The 19354-nt window shown below is 46.7% G+C and overlaps 1 protein-coding gene across 12 annotated transcripts in view; it reads left to right on the plus strand.

The window, feature by feature from the left end:
- REEP1 (receptor accessory protein 1) overlaps positions 1-19354 on the plus strand; it is a 129948-nt gene that overhangs the window by 74956 nt on the left and 35638 nt on the right. For all 12 annotated transcript variants that reach the window (XM_027129142.1, XM_027129140.1, XM_027129138.1 and 9 more), the window contains 2 exons: positions 2053-2173; positions 4656-4769. In XM_027129142.1, the coding sequence (XP_026984943.1) occupies positions 2053-2173; positions 4656-4769 (235 nt within the window). The remainder of the gene's footprint in view (positions 1-2052; positions 2174-4655; positions 4770-19354) is intronic.

The raw sequence follows: 19354 nt of genomic DNA on the forward strand, positions 1-19354 counted from the left end.
TCTGGCTGTGAAACATTAAGCAATCTTGACATGAAAGTGTCCTTTAGGTGCTAAGGGAATATTCAGGAAGGGCCTGCCGGAAGCAGAAGGCAGTGAACTAGGATGAGGAAAGGAGGAGGGGGTGGGGCCGCTGATTGGAGTGACGTGAGAGTTAAAGGGCTCTGAAATGACTTGCTAGAAATTGCTCTTTGCTTTGGCTCTCTTATCAGGGAGGATGCCTGGGAGGGGTTTACTTTTCTGATTCCTCAGACTAGCCCAGGTGGCACTTTCCCTCATCGCATCTGTTTTAATGGTACCCAGACTTTGTTTTCAGGTCTGGTAAGACATGCAGACACAGAAATGACTATCGTGAAGGAATAAGTTCGTTATATTCACAGATCCCTAGAGGTATAGACCGCTGCGCAGAGCCACATGGGGAAGCACGGGGCTGATCAGGAAGCAGAGGCAGGAAGTGTGGGCAAGAGACTGTATTGTGGTTTCCATGGGAGAGGCAGTCTCTCCAGAGTCAGCGAGGTCCCAAGATGTCAAAGCATCAGAGGACAGAAAATTTTAAAATATGGTTAATACACATCCGGCCTGCCAAGTATGGTTGCACAGGTTGTTCATAGCACAAGATATCTGGCCAAGGAGGCGAGCGGAGCTGAAATTCGGATGAAGCCCTGTTTGCAAGCCATGTGCTCCCAGGACTGCATCCAGCTGAAGGACTTGGCTTTTTCTCACACGTGCAGAGGCACCACGTGGGTCAGCAGAGGCCCGTGATGGCACTCGTCTCAGGTTGCTATTCTATATTAATCGTGATGATTTGAGCAATCTCTGTTTCCTTGACTGGACTACCAGTTCCAAGGACGCCAGAACCTTGTCTATGTTTCCCGCTAGACTGGAAGCTCCAAGAGAGCAGGGGTCAGGTCTTCTTTGCTTCCCACTGTCTCCTTGGTGCTCAGCACCGGCTGCCACATATGGGTGCTGGGTGGGTGTTTATGGGATGCATAAACACACGGCACACAGGACTTTAAACTTCAGTATCGTATGTTATCTGTACCCTGAACTCTTCTTTCTTTTGGCACCAAAAAGATCAAGACCTTTTTGCCTGCTGTTGGTTTTTTTAATTAAATTTAATTTTTTAAATTGAAGTAGAGTTGATTTACAATGATGTGTTTGTTTCAGGTGTAAGCAAAGTGATTCAGTTATATATTTTTTTCAGATTCTTTTCTCTAATGGGTTATTACAAAATGTTAAGTATAGTTCCCTGTGTTATACAGTAGGTCATTGTTGGTATCTATTTTATATATAGTAGTGTGTATATGTTAACCCCAAACTCCTAATTGATGCCTCCCCGCCTCCCCGCCAGCCTGCTGTTGGTTTGAATAGGGTGAGTAGCATCCTCTTTCCTGGCAAGCATCGGGCTCCCGTCCCTGCCTTTTTGGGGGACTAAGAAGATAGCCGAGGAGGGGAGGCTTTACTCTCAGTCTGGCGATTCTTTGTCAGCTCCGCCCTATGGTAAATCCTGTGTCTGTGCCTTCGTGGCCTCCAGTGAAGAGTGAATGACCGGGAAATTGGGCACGGCTGGTTGTGGCATCTGGGCCTACAGGAACCCCGGCTCCAACCGAAATGAGCAGAGCTTGGACGGAAGCTCCAGCTGTTGTCAAGCACGGTCATAGGGTGATTGCTGGAGAGACCCCAGCTCCCTGGCTTGCTTGACAAGGAAAGAAAACACGAACCGGCTTTGGGAATTCCCTGGTGGTCCAGTAGGTTAGGACTCAGTGCTTTCTCTGTTGAGGGTCCAGGTTCAATCCCTGGTTGGGGAACTAAGATCCCACAAGCTGAGCCATATGGCCAAAGAGGAAAAAAAAAAAAAATGAACTGGCTTCCAAGGGGCCTTGGGATTGTGCCTTGGATGTGCTTGTGTGTGCATACACCTTCATGGGAATCTGGGGGCCAGGCGGCCGTGTGCAGGCAGGAGAGGTGTCTGTGCCCCCCGGTCTCATGTTTCAAAGACTCAGGGCGGAGTTGCTGAGAACCTAATGGAATGTGTATTTTCTCATCTCTCTCCAGGTTTCCATTCTATTATGAACTAAAAATAGCATTTGTAGCCTGGCTGCTGTCTCCCTACACAAAAGGCTCCAGCCTCCTCTATAGGAAGTTTGTACATCCCACGCTGTCCTCAAAAGAAAAGGTAATTTATGTTGCTCTGCCTGCACTCCTTCCAGCGAGTGAAAAAATTTTAAAAAGTGATTAAAAAAAAAAAAGGCAGGTTGTTTTATTGCAGGAGGCTCTTAATTGACTCTTATTCCCCCCTTCCAACATTTGTTCCTTCTAATCTTTCTTTTTTAAGTCTATTTTTATGACCTGTTTAGAAATAGTGGTGAAATTCTCCCAAGGATGTTATTCATCATTATTTATTGTAAGACATTTCCATACATTGAAACAAAAAGCAGAAGAGAGTCACTCATAATTCAACTCCCCAAACTGAATTTCCTTCCTTTCATCAGGCTCAGCCCCTATCCTTTTGCAGATAGGATGTTTACATAGACTATTAAAATACTTTAAAAACTTAACATAAGCAGGAACGTTGAAGCCTAGAGAGATTAAATGATTTGAACTTGTACCCAGATAGCTACTAACAGAGACTGGAATATAATACATTTCTAGTATGTTTGCTTTATTGTTCAATGATAAAACGTATGCTACTAATGAAATACCTGCTACTTTAGTAATTATCAGTCAATAAGTATTAATGAGAATAGTCATAATAATTTGTTTCACGCTATTTATCTTTTGTGTTTGTTTCGCTTCAAAGTACTTCACATACATCCTTGAAATGAAAATGCAGGTGTGTCTATTGTCAGAGATGGAAAAAATAAGATAGGGAGAGATTGCAGGAAGGGGTCAACAATAACTAAGGATTCAAGGGGGAATTACAACTTACACCTCTTGAAAAGAAATTTAAGCTACTTATAAGATAATGTCACTGTCTATAAAATTATTTTTTGTTTAACATCTCCACTGAACCTAATCTGCCGGATTATTCCATTGTTTTCTTAAGATTTCATACAGTAACAGATGCTGAGACCACTAAAATAAACATGACCTCTGTCTTATTTATTTGTTTGGTAGCTCCTTTTTTCAGTTCAATCCAGTCTGTGAAACGTTTCTTTAAAATAAAATTTTAAGCGTACATTAAAAAAAAAAAAGCCACTCCAAACCAAGAGGCAACAACAAAAACGCTGAGCAGATGCAGTATTTATCTTCTGAGATCTTAGACATGACGGCATAGCATCCTTTCTCACTTGGTCTTCCTAGTGACCCACGACAATCACCACACATAGTATATAGTTCCTTCTGTTGACTTCTTATCTTAGAATAAATTCTCAGGACTGGGATTACTGGGTCCAACATTGTATAACTCATTAATGATATTATATGACTTTCTAAACTGATTGTGTGGTAGGATCCTACAGCATGAATTAGGAGCACTGTTGGTGGCTTGATATATTCATTTCTATTGCTTCTGAAAGTTGGATACTTTGGACTTCCAGGGGAAGCCTTTGAGTATATCGGTTGGATGAGCAGGCTACTGTAGACGTTTCTGAGAATCCGTTTAGGAACTAGGACACACTTCCCGTCTCAGAGGGTGGATTTTGAGGAACGGTAATCCCTGTCTCGACCTGGTTATCAAATCTCTATTCTTCCTGCTTCCCTTTCTCCAAACGCTGGACTTACCCTGAAGCTGCCAGTGTAATTTCCATGGAAATGAAGGTGACTGACTCTTAAGAGCTGCCAGGAATCACTTCTGGAGTCAGCCAGGGGTCGCAATGGAGACTTAGTGTGGTGACTTCTTGAAGAAGCTTAAACAAGGACAAGGCAGGGGGTTGACTGCCCGCCTGCATACCCCAAAGTCAAGGAAGTGCACCGATGTGCTGAACTTCAAATGAAACGGAGACCAAGTGTCATTGACTGAACTCTGCAATGAGCTCCTGTGATTCCAAAATAACTGTTTTCTTCAAACAGTGACAACCACCACCCAAACCAAACAAACAAAAAGAATGAGCCAACGTTGATTCAAATTTGAACTAAACCAATATCTTACTTGGTCTCGGTCCCTGAAGTAGATGTCAATCCTCTTTCCCACCTCACCTTTACCTTGTGGTATGATGCTGGATGACTTCTAATTTATGCTTTTATTTTTTTATCTGTAAAATGATCTTCTCTATCAACAAAAATAACACCTATTTCTTTCTATGTCCTAATCCCTCCCATCGATATATACATGGGGAGGGATATGGATATCGTATGAAATAGCTGTGGAATAACAGAATTTCAGAGCTGCCGGGGCCTGACCTCCTTGAGATAAGGAAGATGACAATGGTTCTTGCTTATTGAAACCAGCCACTGTGTCAGGTGCTTTACTGGAATGATCGCATGTAATCCTCACCTTGCTCCACAAGTTAGGTGCTACCAGGGTCCTCATTTTTCAGAAGACAGAACCGTGAATAGAGGCTAAGTACTTGCCCAGGTCTGACAGCCAGTTAGTGGCAATGCCAGAGAGAATGAGTGGTTGGGCACAAGCCCCCAGGCTCAGCGCTCAGGAGAAGGGAGAAAGAACAGAGATTTACTTGAGCTTTCCAACTCAGTGTGCCTCTGTTTTCCTTTGACAGGAAATCGATGATTGCCTGGTCCAAGCAAAAGACCGAAGTTATGATGCCCTCGTGCACTTTGGGAAGCGAGGCTTGAACGTGGCGGCCACGGCGGCGGTGATGGCCGCTTCCAAGGTACCATGCTGGGACCTGACCGCCATGGCTGTAACTTGCCCAGAGACAGGCTAAGGACCGATCAGGTTCCTCATCCTTTTTGGGGTCCCATTGAAAATCTGAGGGGAAAAAGGGTGAATCTTGCCCCCAGAAAACTGCACACCCCCACACACAGATGATTTATGCAATATTGAGAGGTTCCCCGAGCCCCTGAAGCTCATCTGTGCGTCTCAAGGACCTCTAAAGTACTTGGAGTGTAATCCTTGGACGCAGAGAAGAGAGAAGGGGAGGGGAGGGAGCTCTTCTCTGCAATTTCCTAGGGTGCACTGGGAGAGTCACCTAAATAGACAGGTGCAGAGACTTATTACCTGAGTGAGTGGGTGCACTCCATGCTCACGTGGCCCCACAGATCCAGGGGAAGGAACCCAGGGTCCTAGAATAAGTTGAGTGGTTCAAACGTGGAGGACAATGATATGTGTAGCAGCAGTAACTAGAGGTAGAGGAGGTTTGAAATAAATACTGGTCTTGTGGGATATTGTGATATAAGCAATTACTTCCTTCTTTTTTCCACCCAGCCCTGTTCAAAGGCCCTCTGTGTTCCTTCCCAGCTTCCTCTCCCATTACATTCTCCTTGTCGCTTTGTCAGTTTCTCGTTATGTGCTCAGCCCTGAAAAATTAAATTGGTAGATGTTTACTCTCAGAGCAAATTCAGCAGATTGCCCTAGTGTTTCCTGGTGACAACACCTTCCTCCAAATCCAAAGGTACAGTAGGGGTCTACAGTTGGCTGAGGGTGGAGGAAAGGCAGTTATGCTTATGTCTGGAGAGATACAATGGTTGGGAGGTGAGCTGTATTAGCAAAGGGAAGCCATGAATCCTGGGTGGCCATGTGAGGGTTTGGGGGAAAGAGAGGGTAGAGCTGTGAAAGTGTTTGGAAGAGGACAATTAATACAGATCTTCGTGCTCCATGGGCTCCCAGTGGATGGTGGGATGGAGGGTGTTGATAGCCAGTTGGGTCAGGGGACTGAGCTGGGTTTTCTGGGCCCTGAACCAGGGAGAGGCACTTTAGGAGCATTTCTGGGAGGAAAACTTAGCACACAGGGCTGGGAGTTTGAAAAGCACCTTCCACATAAAGTCAAGGAGTTCTGCAGACAAAGGCTGGCGGGGAGACAGGAGAACCAAAGGGGAGTGATTCCTATTTCAGAGAAGGACCAGATGCTTCTGTAACACAGAACCATAGTGAAGTGTTCCGCTGGTACCTGGAGGGTCCCTGTCCACCTTGGGTACAATAGTAGCTGGCAAAGTGGTGAATCCCAATGAGTATCATCGGAGGGGAAGTTCCGCTTTGGTATCTGGAGGAGACGTATCAGGATTTACAAAGAGCAGTGAATTCTAAGATCCTTCTGTTTGAGATGCAATCGTTTTAGGCTTTTGTGTTTAAGCTGACAGAAAAGAGAACTCAGAATTGCTAAATTCTGAATTCATCAGGCTAACTTTGCCACATAAAGCTACAGAGGCCTCCCAGGCCCTCTCCCCACCCCATCTTTGCTTCTGCACCTGAAGGAATATAGGTTAGTGCTCTTTTCTCAGCTCAGTTGTAGAGCATCAGTGTGGTATATTTATCAGGGTGGCTCAGTACAGGTCACCAGGCCACTCAGCTGTGTGTGTAAATTATATTCTTATGGTAATTCTGTAGGGCCGTCCTCTTCCAGGTCTGCCTCAAGCTGGAGCCTCCTGAATCTTGGCCAGTCACCGCCAGTCCCTCTGACCACCGGGGAAGCCCATGAGCCTAGGCCTCCAGCCGGGCACCTTACAACTAACCTGAAGGAAGCTCTAGATAGTCTGAAACTTGCCTCAGAAAATAACTGCTCATTAGTTCTTTCTAGTTGGGCTAAAGTAGTGAGGGATGCCTGCTTCCTGCTGAATTTGGTTTCAGACAAGAAAATTTTCTGCCTTGTGGGGGCTTTGCTTTTCCTCTCTAAATATCTTGAGAGAGAAAACACTCTTCTTTCCCCAAAATAATGCCCTCTGTTTTTGAAACAGATGTGTACTTTAAAAAAGAAAAGAAAAGAAAAAGAAGAAGTAAAATTCAACCTGGCTGAGGGATAGATCAGTGGTTTCCATAGTAACAGTGGACCACTCCAGGCCGCAGCCAAAGGATGATAAGTCACCACTGGGTTCAAATCTGGCTTTAGTATCCAAACCACCTGGGAAGCTTTGTTTTTCATTTTTAAACAGATTCTCAGATGTGCTGAATCAGAATCTCAGGCAGTGAGCCCTTGAATCTCTATTTTTAACAAGTTCCCCAGATGATTTTTAAACAGCCAACTCGGACTCCCCTGGTGGCTCAGTGGTTAAGAATCTGCCTGCCAATGCAGGGGACACAGGTTCGAGCCCTGGTCCAGGCAGATCCCACATGCCGCGGAGCAACTAAGCCTGTGCGCCACAACTACTGAGCCTGCACTCTACAGCCAGCAAGCCACAACTACTGAGCCTGTGTGCCACAACTACTGAAGCTCCTGCGCCTAGAGCCCTTGCTCCCCAACAAAGAGAAGCCAACTTGATGAGAAGCCCTTGCACTGCAACGAAGAGAAGTCCCCACCCACCACAACGAGAGAAAGCCTGCGTGCAGCAACAAAGACCCAACGCAGCCAAAAATAAATAAACAAAATAAATAAATATATTTTAAAAAATAAGTAAATAAAGTAAACAGCCACCTCTTTACAGGTCCCTGCCTGAGGGCCCATCCAGAACCATACACCACAGGTGATGAGGGTTAAAACAGTTAACTTTTTTCTAACATTCCTGGGATGCAGATTTAGCTGCTTAGAAGCATTAACCTTGAGAATGAGAAAGCTGAGTCCAGAACAACCTTGTCGATTACCCCCAGGGGAACAATCAAAGCAATTTTGTGAAAAAAAGACACTCTGCCCAGTCACAGTGGCTAGGGTGACCATATACTGTTCAAACAGGACACATCTGAGAGTGAAACGGTGCTGTAATTATTATGCTGGGACAACAGGTAGAAACTAGGTTTGTTCCAAGCAAACCGGGGTTTATGGTCGCCCTCCTCATGGCTCCATTTTACGTCTCTTGGACCCTGCCTGTCTCCTCCCAGAAAACACCCTCAGCCTACAAATCAGTTCTCACGGTAAATATCCGCTGCATTTAGCCAAACAGTTGCAGGAGAGAGGGTGAGGTGACTGAGAGCCTCCCTCTGAGCTCAGACAGATTGAAGGGAGACTGGGACCAGGGGACCGGATGAGTGCGGTCACTCCTTCCTCATCTGCTCTATTTTCCATCCTTTGGTGGCTCCCCAGGAGGAAACTGCAGAACTTAACCAGAAGAATGAAAGATCTTCTGCCTCCACTTTTAGTTAATCCTTTTTTTCCTTATAACTTTGAACCCTGAGCCCTTTCTCTAAAAAAATGAATGTTTGCAGGGTTTTTGGATCATCATGAAGTGTGAAGAAGCTTTGTAAACCATATCATTGTACAAATATAAGTTGTTATTAATGTTAATGTTTTATCTTAGAATAGAAAAGCTAAAACAAACAAACAAAATTACACGTTGGAAATTTCTCCCCAGGCCTATTAACCCCCAGCCCACCCCCCAGTTTTCCCCAAGGTCTAATCCTTGTCCCCGGGAAGTAGTGATGCATTTTTTCTTTCAGCAAAAGCTGCTCTGTCTCCTTCCTAGGGACACACCTCGGTAGTACCTTCTTTCTAAGTGTCCCTAGTCTCTTGACTGGCTCTGAGCTTAGATATTAGCTGTTTCCCAGCCAGTAATTCCACCCAGAGGGAAAATTGAGTGCCACGTCTTTTTAAGACTAGAATTGGAAATCTCTCGCTTTTTAAAATTAATGCTCTAGAAACTCATTAGTTAAGCAAAACACATTCTCACGGGAAGAGAAACAATAGTGAGAAAAACCAATTGATCAAGAGTTTTAAAACTGTCAGGTAGTTTTAAAACTGACTTCCCTGGCGGTCAAGTGGTTAAGACTACGCCTTCCAATGCAGGGGGTGTGGGTTCGATCCCTGGTCGGGGAACTAAGATCCCACATGCCTCGTGGCCAAAAATTAAAAACATAAAAAAAAAACCAGAAGCAATATTGTAATAACTTCAATAAGGACTTGAAAAATGGTCCACATAAAAAAAATCTTCAAAAAAATCCCCCCAGACTGTGAGGTATCCAGGCCACCTTATTCCCCTTGCCATTTGAACCATATCCTAGGCCTCTTCCACCTGCCCACTTCTCAGGCCTGGTAAACCAATCTTGCTTTTGACCTGTCTCATAACTTGAAAAATAATGCCCTTTTACTTCCCCTGGAGATCCTATCCCTAGAACAGTTCCAGTGCTGACAATAGTGTTATTAAAGTCACCTGTTTAAGACAGCCGGTCTAAGTAAAGCTGGCGTTCTGTGAATTAGGGATGCTTCTTCCCCAGACTGCGTGTGGGGTTTTTCCCCCCCAGAATCTAGTATTTCCTGTTAGATTGTGAGCTTCTGGCCATGAGTGACTCTGGATTCTTTTCCTTTGTTTCTTGCTTAGCAAAAACCCAAAACCCAAAACCAAACTTTGCTAACTTGTCTGGTGTTTTGCACTCATTAAACCTCGTTGATGGATCAGAAGAATAAACTTTTTGATGCCTCCACTCCTGCTCTGCCCGAAATGGTAGGCACTTGCCATGTGTGGCTATTTAAATTAATTGAAATGAAGTAAATTTTAATATTCAATTCCTCAGTCTTTACTCACCCGCTTTCAAGTCCTCAGCAGCCAGTGTGGCTGGTGGCTGACACAGGGATAGAACGTTCCCACCATCGCAGAAAGTTCTCTTAGGCAGCACTGTCCCAAGCCTTCTGTTAAGCCTCTTGGGTTCTCCTTTGCCTTATTTCCATCTTCTCGCCTGCAGTGCTCTGCTTTGACAAGGGCCCCTCCCTTACCCACTTAGCCCTTTGGGGCCTCTGTATATGAGGTTCACGAGGAAAATGGGCAGATGGAGACTCAGCCTGCGGCATTGCCCATGGTCGATCTTTCCGTTTCTTCATCTTCTCCCCTGGTCCGGCTCTGCTTTCACACCGTGACCTCCACTTTGCTGACTTGCCAGCCAAAGCTCAGGTACTTTGCCTGCAGTTATGGTCAGTGGCCACCAGGGTATAGCCAAGCCTTGGTTATAGCCCTAGCATCTGAACACCTAGGCACAATCACAGAGAGATAAATTATAGTGTTTTTCCACTCATAAAAAAAAAAAAATTTCCACTCAATTTTGCTTTAAAAACAAACTCTTTAAACAGTTCAGCATAAATAGTTTTAAAAATGTCCTCTCCCTCTGATCCTTATTTTTTATCCATCACTGCTTTATCTAAACCTCTTGCATGAATAAAAATACTGCTTTCAAACGACATGGAACTTTATTCTTGGAACCAGAAGCTCATTCTGGAAAGTTCATAAGCCTAGTGATTTGGGGCTTCTGACCAGACTGGAGTTGTCTGCCTTTGCCTTTGTTTTTTTTCTTGCCAAAAACCCCCCACAATAGACAAAAGCAAAAACTACCTGTTTACGATTAATCAGAGGGCAGGTGTTCATCTTCTTTTTATAAAACCTCCCTGTATCCACTCATGCTTTGAATGTATTTCCAAGGAAGAAGAGAAGACTGCTGTCCCTTTTGGATCCCCGTGTCTCCCTTGTCTGGCTTCGCACACTTGTGTCTGCTGAATCTAAGTGGCTGAGGACTCTAGGAAGTTTCATGCTCGTCCCTTCACCCCCTCAGAGGAACATTTCCCAGCCTCTGTGCTAGCTTATGTCAAGTTAGCCCTCTTTCTTCTGTTGAAGCCAAGGACTGTGTAACATAAAATTAATATTTAGAGTTCACCGTGGCAACCATTTAAACACCAAGATTACATAAACTGTTATGGACAACCTGCCGAAAAAATTTAGGTAGAGGGTAGGGAATACTTCCCTCCCAGACAAATCATCTTGCACTGGAGCTCATTTCCAAAACCTGAAGCAGCACCTGAAGCCTTGTCCACTGTGGTTCCACCACACTCGCCTTTGTTCCTCGACACCCTGTCTTCCTCCCGATGTTTCTACTTGGAATGTTACCTCACCTTACTCCACTCCATAGATGGTGAGGTGGATTGAAACAAACAAGAGACTCAGTCTCACAAGTCAGCAGAAGGCGGAGTTGCCGGTCTGATATTACTTGCCAAATCTCTGTTCCAAGTTTGCCTGTGGAGATCATATGTAGCTGGAGGCATCGAGGGTCCCAGCGGAAAGAGAGAAGCCCACCTGCCTGCCTGACCTCTGAGAAGAGCCTGGTTGAACCTAGGAGGTCTGAGAAAGCACTTGGCTGTGGTGATGCACCTTCCTTCCTGGTCCCCTCCTCCCCCCTGACTCCTGTCTCCTGCCCTCACTCCCTCAGTGTTGGGGGGAATTCTCCAGGGCCCCGCCTTGCTCTCCTCTCCATCCCAGAGCCACTCATCCTTTCCCTCACCTTCAGCTGTCACCACCTGTTGCTCCTGGTTCCCAGATAGGCTCCTCTCCCCAGGTCTCAAGTCCAGCATTTCTGGTTCTCTGAACATCTCCTCCCTGTCTCCTGGTACCTTCAGTCAGCATCTCTCTAACTCCAAATGTGTCGCTCCTCTTGTGTCCCAAATTTCTGATGATGACAAAATCACCATCCTCTCTGGACCCCAAGCTCCAAATTTCAGTCATCTTTGAGTTCCTCCTTCCTCTGATTGACTCTTCAAGTCCTGCCCATTTGATACCCCTTCCTTCCTTCCTTCCATCCAGGCCCTCTTCCAGGCACCCTCCCTTCTAGCTTGGACTATTGCAGTAGCCACTCAAGGGGTCACTGCCACTCTCCCTTCCTGTTTGAGGCCTGTGCATCTGGCCCTGATCCCAACCTTCCTGTCTAGTCTCTCCTGACCTTTCTGGTTCTTGTATACTGTACTTAGAGCACCACCTTCAGTGCTGTTCTAGAAATAGCAACTCTGCTGTTTCTAGAATTTTCTCTTTCCTGCCTCTACTGATGCTAGTTCATCTGCCCCTGTTCCCACCTGTTTGAAATCCTGTCCACCCTTCAAGGTCAAGAGCCACCTCCTTCACAGCAGCCTCCTTAGATTCCTGGGGGAACTGGTCTCTCACTTCATGGCACCCCAGTGGCCCTCTTGTAGTCATTTATATCCATGTCTTACCTGCACCCCTACTAGGTGCACAGTAAATGGTAAAGGGTTGAAGGATGGCTGTTCATATTTTTAGCTGTCACAGCCAGGAGAGCAATGCTTAGCAACAAGTATGGGCTTTGGAAATATGCAGACCCAGGTTAAAAAAATCCCAGCTCCAGGACTTCCCAGGCGGTCCAGTGGTTAAGATTCTGTGCTTCCAATGAAGGGGGTGCAGGTTCGATCCCTGGTCGGGGAATTAAGATCCCACATGCCACGCGGCCTAGCCAAAAAAACAAACAAAAAAAACCCCACCTCCCCCACTTGCTGTTGCACCTCTATGAGCCTCAGCCTCTCCACCTGCAAAATGGGCATGATAATGGTTTTTGCCACAAAACAGTCATGAGTCGATGTCCATAGAGATTTCCCAGGAGGCAGAGCTCATGCTGAGGCCACCTGTTGGTCACTTCTCCTGTGTCAGTTTGCTCTCTAAGGTTGACCATGATCTTCACTCACTGTTGAACCAATAAGAGGAACAAGTCCGATGCTGGCATTGGGAAGTTATTTACAGTCCAGACTCTTGTGGAGAGGAGGCTGTCTCCTGCTTGTGCGGATCTCTTCCCGTCTTTTCTCTGTGGTGCGGTAGCTTGGGCACAGTTGGGGCGTTGCCTGCGCCCTTGTCCCTCCCTGTCCACCTTGCCTGTGCTGTGTGGCCCTGGGCAAGCCACTCTCCCACCCTGGGCTTCAGGTCCCTCATTGTTCTGGGCCCGACTTCCGTCTCCTCGTTCAGCCTTGAGGTGAGCAGTGTCCGAGTGGCAGCGTCTATATAACACGTGAGCCCCTGCCCCAAACCCCACCGAGAGAGAGAGAGAGAGAGAGAGAGAGAGAGAGAGAGAGAGAGAGAGAGAGAGAGAGGAATGTCAACCTGTGGGTTGGTAGGACAGGAAGGAGCCTTAGGTGCCACTCACTTCACAGGGGAGGACACCGAGATCCCAGTGCCCAAGGTCATGCTGCTGGGCTGAGAGCGATACTCCAGTTCCCAGTCCTGTGTTCCTGCATCACTCCAGACACCCCCACGGCCCCCTCCCCTCCACACACACTGAACTGACAATTCCTGACCACATTCTGCTTGGATCACACCCCCAGGCCCTGAGCCCCCATGGCTGAGCCTGAGGGATGCCTGTCTGCCCCTGAGAATTCTAGAGCGAGTCCCAGCCCAGGGTACTTTTAAGGTTGTCTGCCTGTGCCTCTGACCGTTTTATCTGGAACACCGCTAGGAGTCAGGAAGGTACATTCAGATGCGAGAGACAGCCAGCAGCTGCCCCCAAGGCGGGCTCCCGCTTTGCCTTGAGGCAAGGCTGGGGCCACACTGAAATGCAGGTGGTGGGTCGCAAGTTACCTTAAGAGACTAAAGATAGTTTCTTTAAAGCTTTATCACTGTCCTAATATAACATGGTACCTCAACTGTACTTCAGTAAAAAGAAATGAGGATATTGAAAAGCAAAACAAATAAACAAAGCGTATCACTGTGATAAAGTGGGAAGTTGTAATCGTAGCTCCGCTTTTCACTGAGCAAACTTGTCTTGTGGATGCCCCTACCCGACTCCTACTCCTTGAAGAGAGATCTGCCCCAACTTGAACCTGCCCTCAGGGCCTGGCCTCTCCAAGGAGGAAGCCTGGACCAAGCAGAGCTTCCAGCTGGGTCTCACTGGTGGCCTTCTACACATGAGGGCTGGACAGCTGCTGCGTGTGGAGCCCTTCCCGGTGACCCCCAAACCCCATCACCTGGGTGCTGGCCTGGCTCAGATGACCAGGCCCTGCTCTGCTTTACAGGGACTCTGCTCACCTGTGTGCCGTCATTGTCCTGCACAGCCCTGTCTCGCTTCCCAGATCCAGGTCTTCATCTCCTAAGCAGCTGCTGTCAGCACCTCAGATCCAGCCTGGCCTGAGGTGTTGGCCAGTGTTCCCAACCGGCCTTCCCTCACCAGTTAATGTTCATTTTTGCGCTTCATCTCCCAAGAAGGGCACTTCCGGTCTTTATTGCAGACATCCATGTGCCCAGCTCCAACCTGAGGAAGGAAGGCAGAGCAGATACCAGGGGCTGTTCTCCATGTGTGCCACGCAGTGTGTCCGGAATGTTCTCATGACTCTAAAATCCCACTGTCTTCACTTTGCTCACTACCCAGAAACCTTCAGTGGAGCTCTCATCGAAATCCAAGTTCAGGCAAAATACAGTTTTTCCAGACTGATTTCCCACTCATCACCAGCACCCGAGCCTCTTCTCCTCAGACTGGTTCAATCTCAGTTTCCCCAATGCACCCGGGTTTTCCACTCTCACACCTTGGCTCCGACCACTGTCCGGCCACAATGTCCTTCCCCTCTCTTTCTGATGGTGCAGCCCTTGCCTCGCTCAAGTCTGAGCTCTTGGACGAGGCCTCCCCGGGTATTCTAGCCAACAGTACTCTCTCTCCGTCCCCTGAGCTTCTGTCGTATGTTTTGTCGTCTGTCATTTGCTGTCTTGCACGCGTTTGTGTCTCGTATGCCTCAGCCAGACTGGGAGAACCTTGGAGTAGGAACCGTGTCATGTTTCCTATTCACGTTTGTTTCCCCTGCGGGGCTTCACGCAGCACTTCAGGAACTCTCCAGCAGCGTTGGCTGCGAAGGAAGGAACGAAGAAGTGAGTGAGTGAATGAGTGACTTGTAGGAGGCCAGGGCAGCATGGCTCCCTTCAACCCATTTTGTAGGTTTGGTGCCCATGGCTTTTTTTTTTTCTTTTCCCTTTTATCAGGTGGTTCGACTCTTTCCTTTTGTCTCCTCTTTGGACCTCAGAGAAGGGCAGGTAACCCCGCTGAGAGATGTGACTAACTCCAAACTGAACCCTTCGGGGATGGAAGCCAGCAGCCACCTGTGCCCACTGGCCCATGGTCTGGATCGGAGCCAGGTGTCTCTCCTCCCGACAGCCGTGTGTGTACATGTGCGTTAATCCCAGAGCCGAGGCCCTGTCAGCCTCCCCCCAGAGCCTCTTATTGTGTTGACTTGGTAGCATCTAACACGCAATTAACTTATTTGGTTTTTTGGTTTGTTTGTTTCATGCCTGGAGAATGAATTGAATTTGACGATTGATGCTACGGTGGGAAGAATCCTTTCTCTCTCTTTTGTTTGTTAATCCAATTCTATGTCACGAACGAGGCCCTTGCCTTCGTGCAGCATGTTGGGAAGGAGCCTGCTTGGCCTCGACGTGGAGCATGTATAGCTGTAGAGGTTAACTGTTTTAGCGAGGTGGAAACCCTGTGGGAGTTTAGAAGGAAGTACTAACTCTTGCTTTTTTTCAAATATTTGAATCGCCAGTGGGAAATGTGGTTATGCTGGTGGCTTTGTTATCAACTGCCTGACTCACTAAAGCCTTTTGTCTTTATTCTCATTGTCATCAGTTGAAGGCAGTAGAAACCATGTGAGGTGAGGTGGGCTAAACTTTGTGCTCTGCTGGAGCTCCCTCCTGTCACTTGTGTCCCTGTCACTGGTGTCCCTTCCCCTGTGTGTCCCTCTGGAAAAGAGGACCTCGTCGAGGGCTTGCAACCAAACTTAGTAACTGTTGACTCGGGGTTCTGTGGGCCCTAATGGCAGGTATTCTATTAGTGGTAAATTGTTTTACTTAGAATATCAGCTTTTTAAAGGTCTGGGTTTTCCCAGGAACACACTCCCTCCTCTGACTAAGAAAAGCATCAAAATATAGAAAATTTGCTGTGTATTAGCTACATGGATTTCTTATTCCTTGCAAATTGGGGGAAGGATGAGGAATTAAAGTTCCCAGATTCACAACATTGTAAATCAACTGTACTCCAATAAAAATTAATTGTAAAAATTAAAAAAAAATTTACAGTACCTATACATATAAATGTGTACATAAAAGTACATATAAGTCCCTAAGGTTTATATCTTGAATCCATCTATAAAATTAGAAAAATGTAGTAATTAAATACAAATGAAAAACTACATCAATAAAATTGAAATACAAAAAAGATCTCAGATTAATAGAAAATTCAGTGACACAGTTTACTTTTTTAAGTTTACTTTTATTTATTTATTTTTGGCTGCGTTGGGTCTTTGTTCCTGCACACAGGCTTTCTCTGGTTGCGGTGAGCAGGGGCTACTCTTTGTTGCGGTGCGTGGGCTTCTCGTTGTGGTGGCTTCTCTTGTTGCGGAGCACAGTCTCTAAGTGCATGGGCTTCAGTAGTTGCAGCACGTGGGCTCAGTCGTTGCGGCACGCAGGCACTAGAGCGCAGGCTCAGTAGTTGTGGTGCACGGGCTTAGTTGCTCTGCAGCATGTGGGCTCTTCCCAGACCAGGGCTTGAACCCGTGTCCCCTGCATTGGCAGGTGGATTCTTAACCACTGTGCCACCAGGGAAGTCCCCACAGTTTACTTCTTAAAGTCCAATTTTCTAAGAGTTTTAGCCAGGAAAAAGAAAAGATTAAAGTAATCAGGAATAGATTCCCCTCCCTTGCCCCCAAGATACTTCTGTGGGATTTCTGGGGCTCTAGGAGCCCAGCTGAGAGAGCCACTGGGCCATATGTTGTTGACGTACCCAGAAAAAAGCAAGGTGAGTCTGTTAAAACAAACAGCATGTAAGCAAGCAGCCACAACAAAACTGGGTAGACCCTGCTTACAATACTGTGGGGAATAAAGAGGTCAAAGTATGACAATACAAGTAGGAGATTAGTTTTCATGGAAGGCTGTGGATGTGTTCCTTTCTGGTCCCATGAGGCTGGGCTCTAGAGTGCACATGGGCTCAGCTGCCCCGTGGCATGTTGGATCTTAGTTCCCCAACCAGGGATCGAGTTTGTATCCCCTGCATTGGAAGGTAGATTCTTAACCACTGGACCACCGGGGAAGTCCCATCTACTTCTACTTATTAAAAAGACTCCTTTGGAGTCTTTAGACATAGATTTTTCTGTGTGTCACTTTTGTATATGCAATAAAGGATACAGGCACCATAAATTGATTGAAGTCTTTCTAACCTTCACTTTCAGAATCTGATTCTTCTGAATCACTTTTCAACTCCGCTCCTCAGTATCCGTTTATGATGAGGCCGCATCACTCTCTGTGCTTTCTAGAGCGTTGGTGGTGCAGAGCTTTTGTCTCTGAGATTTTCATCCATGCTGCTGATGCCCATTCTGCCAGTTCTGATGTTGCCACTTTCTTCATCTTACTAGAAGGTGTCAGTAGAACGTGTTCTAGGCAACCTAGACTCAGATTCCTTCTTCAAGTGGGTCTTTTTTTAAAAAATCTTTTGGCTGTACCGCACGGCATGTGGGATCTTAGTTCCCTGACCAGGGATTAAACCCAAGCCCCCTGCATTGGAAAGGTGGAGTCTTAACCACTGGGCCACCAGGGAAGTCCCAGTTGGGTCTTAAATGGTTTGTTAACAGTGAACAGTCAGGAGTTTCCATTGTCTGGTCATGCCTTTGGGAATAACAACTAAGTGCGTTCATGTGTAGGCAGTGACAACAAAGACAAGGCAACAGCAATCGTAAGACCCTCCCCAGTTTTCAGAGGTGAAAAAATGTATGTCTTGTAATTGATGATAATTACCCACAAGAAGTCTAGGAGTAAATGGGCACCGTCGGTATTCCAGTGACTTCGTGATGTCAAGGCTCCGGGTGGATGTCTCTGCGAGTCTCCTTGTCACAAGGTGGCAGTTCCCACACTCAAAGGCAGAAGGCAGGGAACAGGGTCAGGCCTTTCTCCTTCTGCATGTGAGAGAGAGAAAATATCTTTCCCAGAAATCCCTTAGCAGATTTCCCCTTACCTCCCATTGGCCAGAACTACATCACATGGCCATGCATAATAGCTAGGAGGGAGTTTGGGACATCTGTTTTTTTTTCTCACCATTTCGAGAACGGAATTGGGCATGACTTCTGGATGGTCAACTAACAGTCTATCCCACTGTGGTCAGATACGTTTGGGATATGCTGAGTCAAACAACCCAAAACACTACGACTTCTCAAAGCTTTTCGTATGTGGCTCATTGAATTATGGAATATGTTTTTAAGCTTTTCCAAATTTAGGGAGTCCAAATTTATTTTCCCAAAAATAAGGAACCCAGTTTTGCAGAATACCAGAGAACCACTCTTGGGCTGTTCCCAGAATAAGAAAACGAAGGTTCTCAGAGCAGAGCTGAATCGGCCAGTGGAATAAGGTCTGTGGAAAGTGAATGGAGATGAGGTTTGGAGTAGAGACTGAGCAGGGCTGAGAGGTTTACAGCTGAGAGGGCTATATTGATTTGAACCGTCTCAGATTGTTTTGATGGGTACGGGCTAATTTGTTTTCAAGAGCCTGTATCCATGCTGCCGTGGTTTCTTCTGAGACAGGACTCAGTCGATACTGAGCTATTATTATCTCCTTTTCTTTCCTAACCTTTGCCACTTCCTGTCTTCATGATGCTAGTGATACTGGAGCAGGCCAGCTGGCTTCTGGGACTGGAATTGAGTGCTTTGCTGAAATGGTCGTGGACATGTGTGATACCTGCTGCCTCTTTTCCTCAGATACATTGCTGAGCCTTTGTAAGAGCTGGCAGACCCAGGAAAGGAGTTAGTCCGCCACCATTTATTTGGACTTAGAATCATGAAGCCCCTCCTAGTTTTTTTCCCAGAAGTGATCCTTTTTTTTTTTTTTTGGCTGCCCCCCGCAGCATGTGGGATCTTAGTTCCCCAACCAGGGATTGAACACGTGCCCCCTGTAGTGGAAGCACGGAATCTTAATCACTGGACCTCCAGGGAAGTTCCTAGATGTCATCTGGAACGTTTCTGAGTAGAATAATCATGGGTCATTGGCTGATGGATTTGGAGGGGATTATACTGGGGAGCGGGTCTCCCCCCTCATTTTCTTGCCAAAGACCACCCAGCTGTTATGTCTAGAAGGTGAAGCCTCAAACCCCTTGCCCACCATCATTCAGGAGCTGTATCTGAGGCAACCAGGGAGATTTCTGCCTTTCTCACATAATGCCCTCCAAACACCCCTTTGCCTGGATTTAGAATTCTAGTTGTATATATTTTTTATTTTATTTTATTTATTTTTAAATCTATTTTTATTTTTGGCTGCGTTGGGTCTTCGTTGCTGCACGTGGGCTTTCTCTAGCTGCGGCGAGTGGGGGCTACTCTTCGTTGCGGTGCGCGGGCTTCTCATTGCGGCGGCTTCTCTTGTTGCGCAGCACTGGCTGTAGGCGCACAGGCTTCAGTTGTTGCAGCACGCAAGCTCAGTAGTTGCGTCACGTGGGCTCTAGGGCGCACAGGCTTCCGTAGTTGTGGTGTGCGGGCTCAGTAGTTGTGGCACACAGGCTTAGTTGCTCCACGACATGTGGGATCTTCCCGGACCAGGGATCGAACCCGTGTCCCCGGCATTGGCAGATGGATTCTTAACCATGCGCCACCAGGGAAGTCCTGTATAT

This window comes from Aethalodelphis obliquidens, unplaced genomic scaffold (genome assembly GCF_003676395.1).
Source record: "Aethalodelphis obliquidens isolate GAN/ISIS:26980383/991018 unplaced genomic scaffold, ASM367639v1 scaffold35, whole genome shotgun sequence".
NCBI classification, from domain to species: domain Eukaryota; kingdom Metazoa; phylum Chordata; class Mammalia; order Artiodactyla; family Delphinidae; genus Aethalodelphis; species Aethalodelphis obliquidens.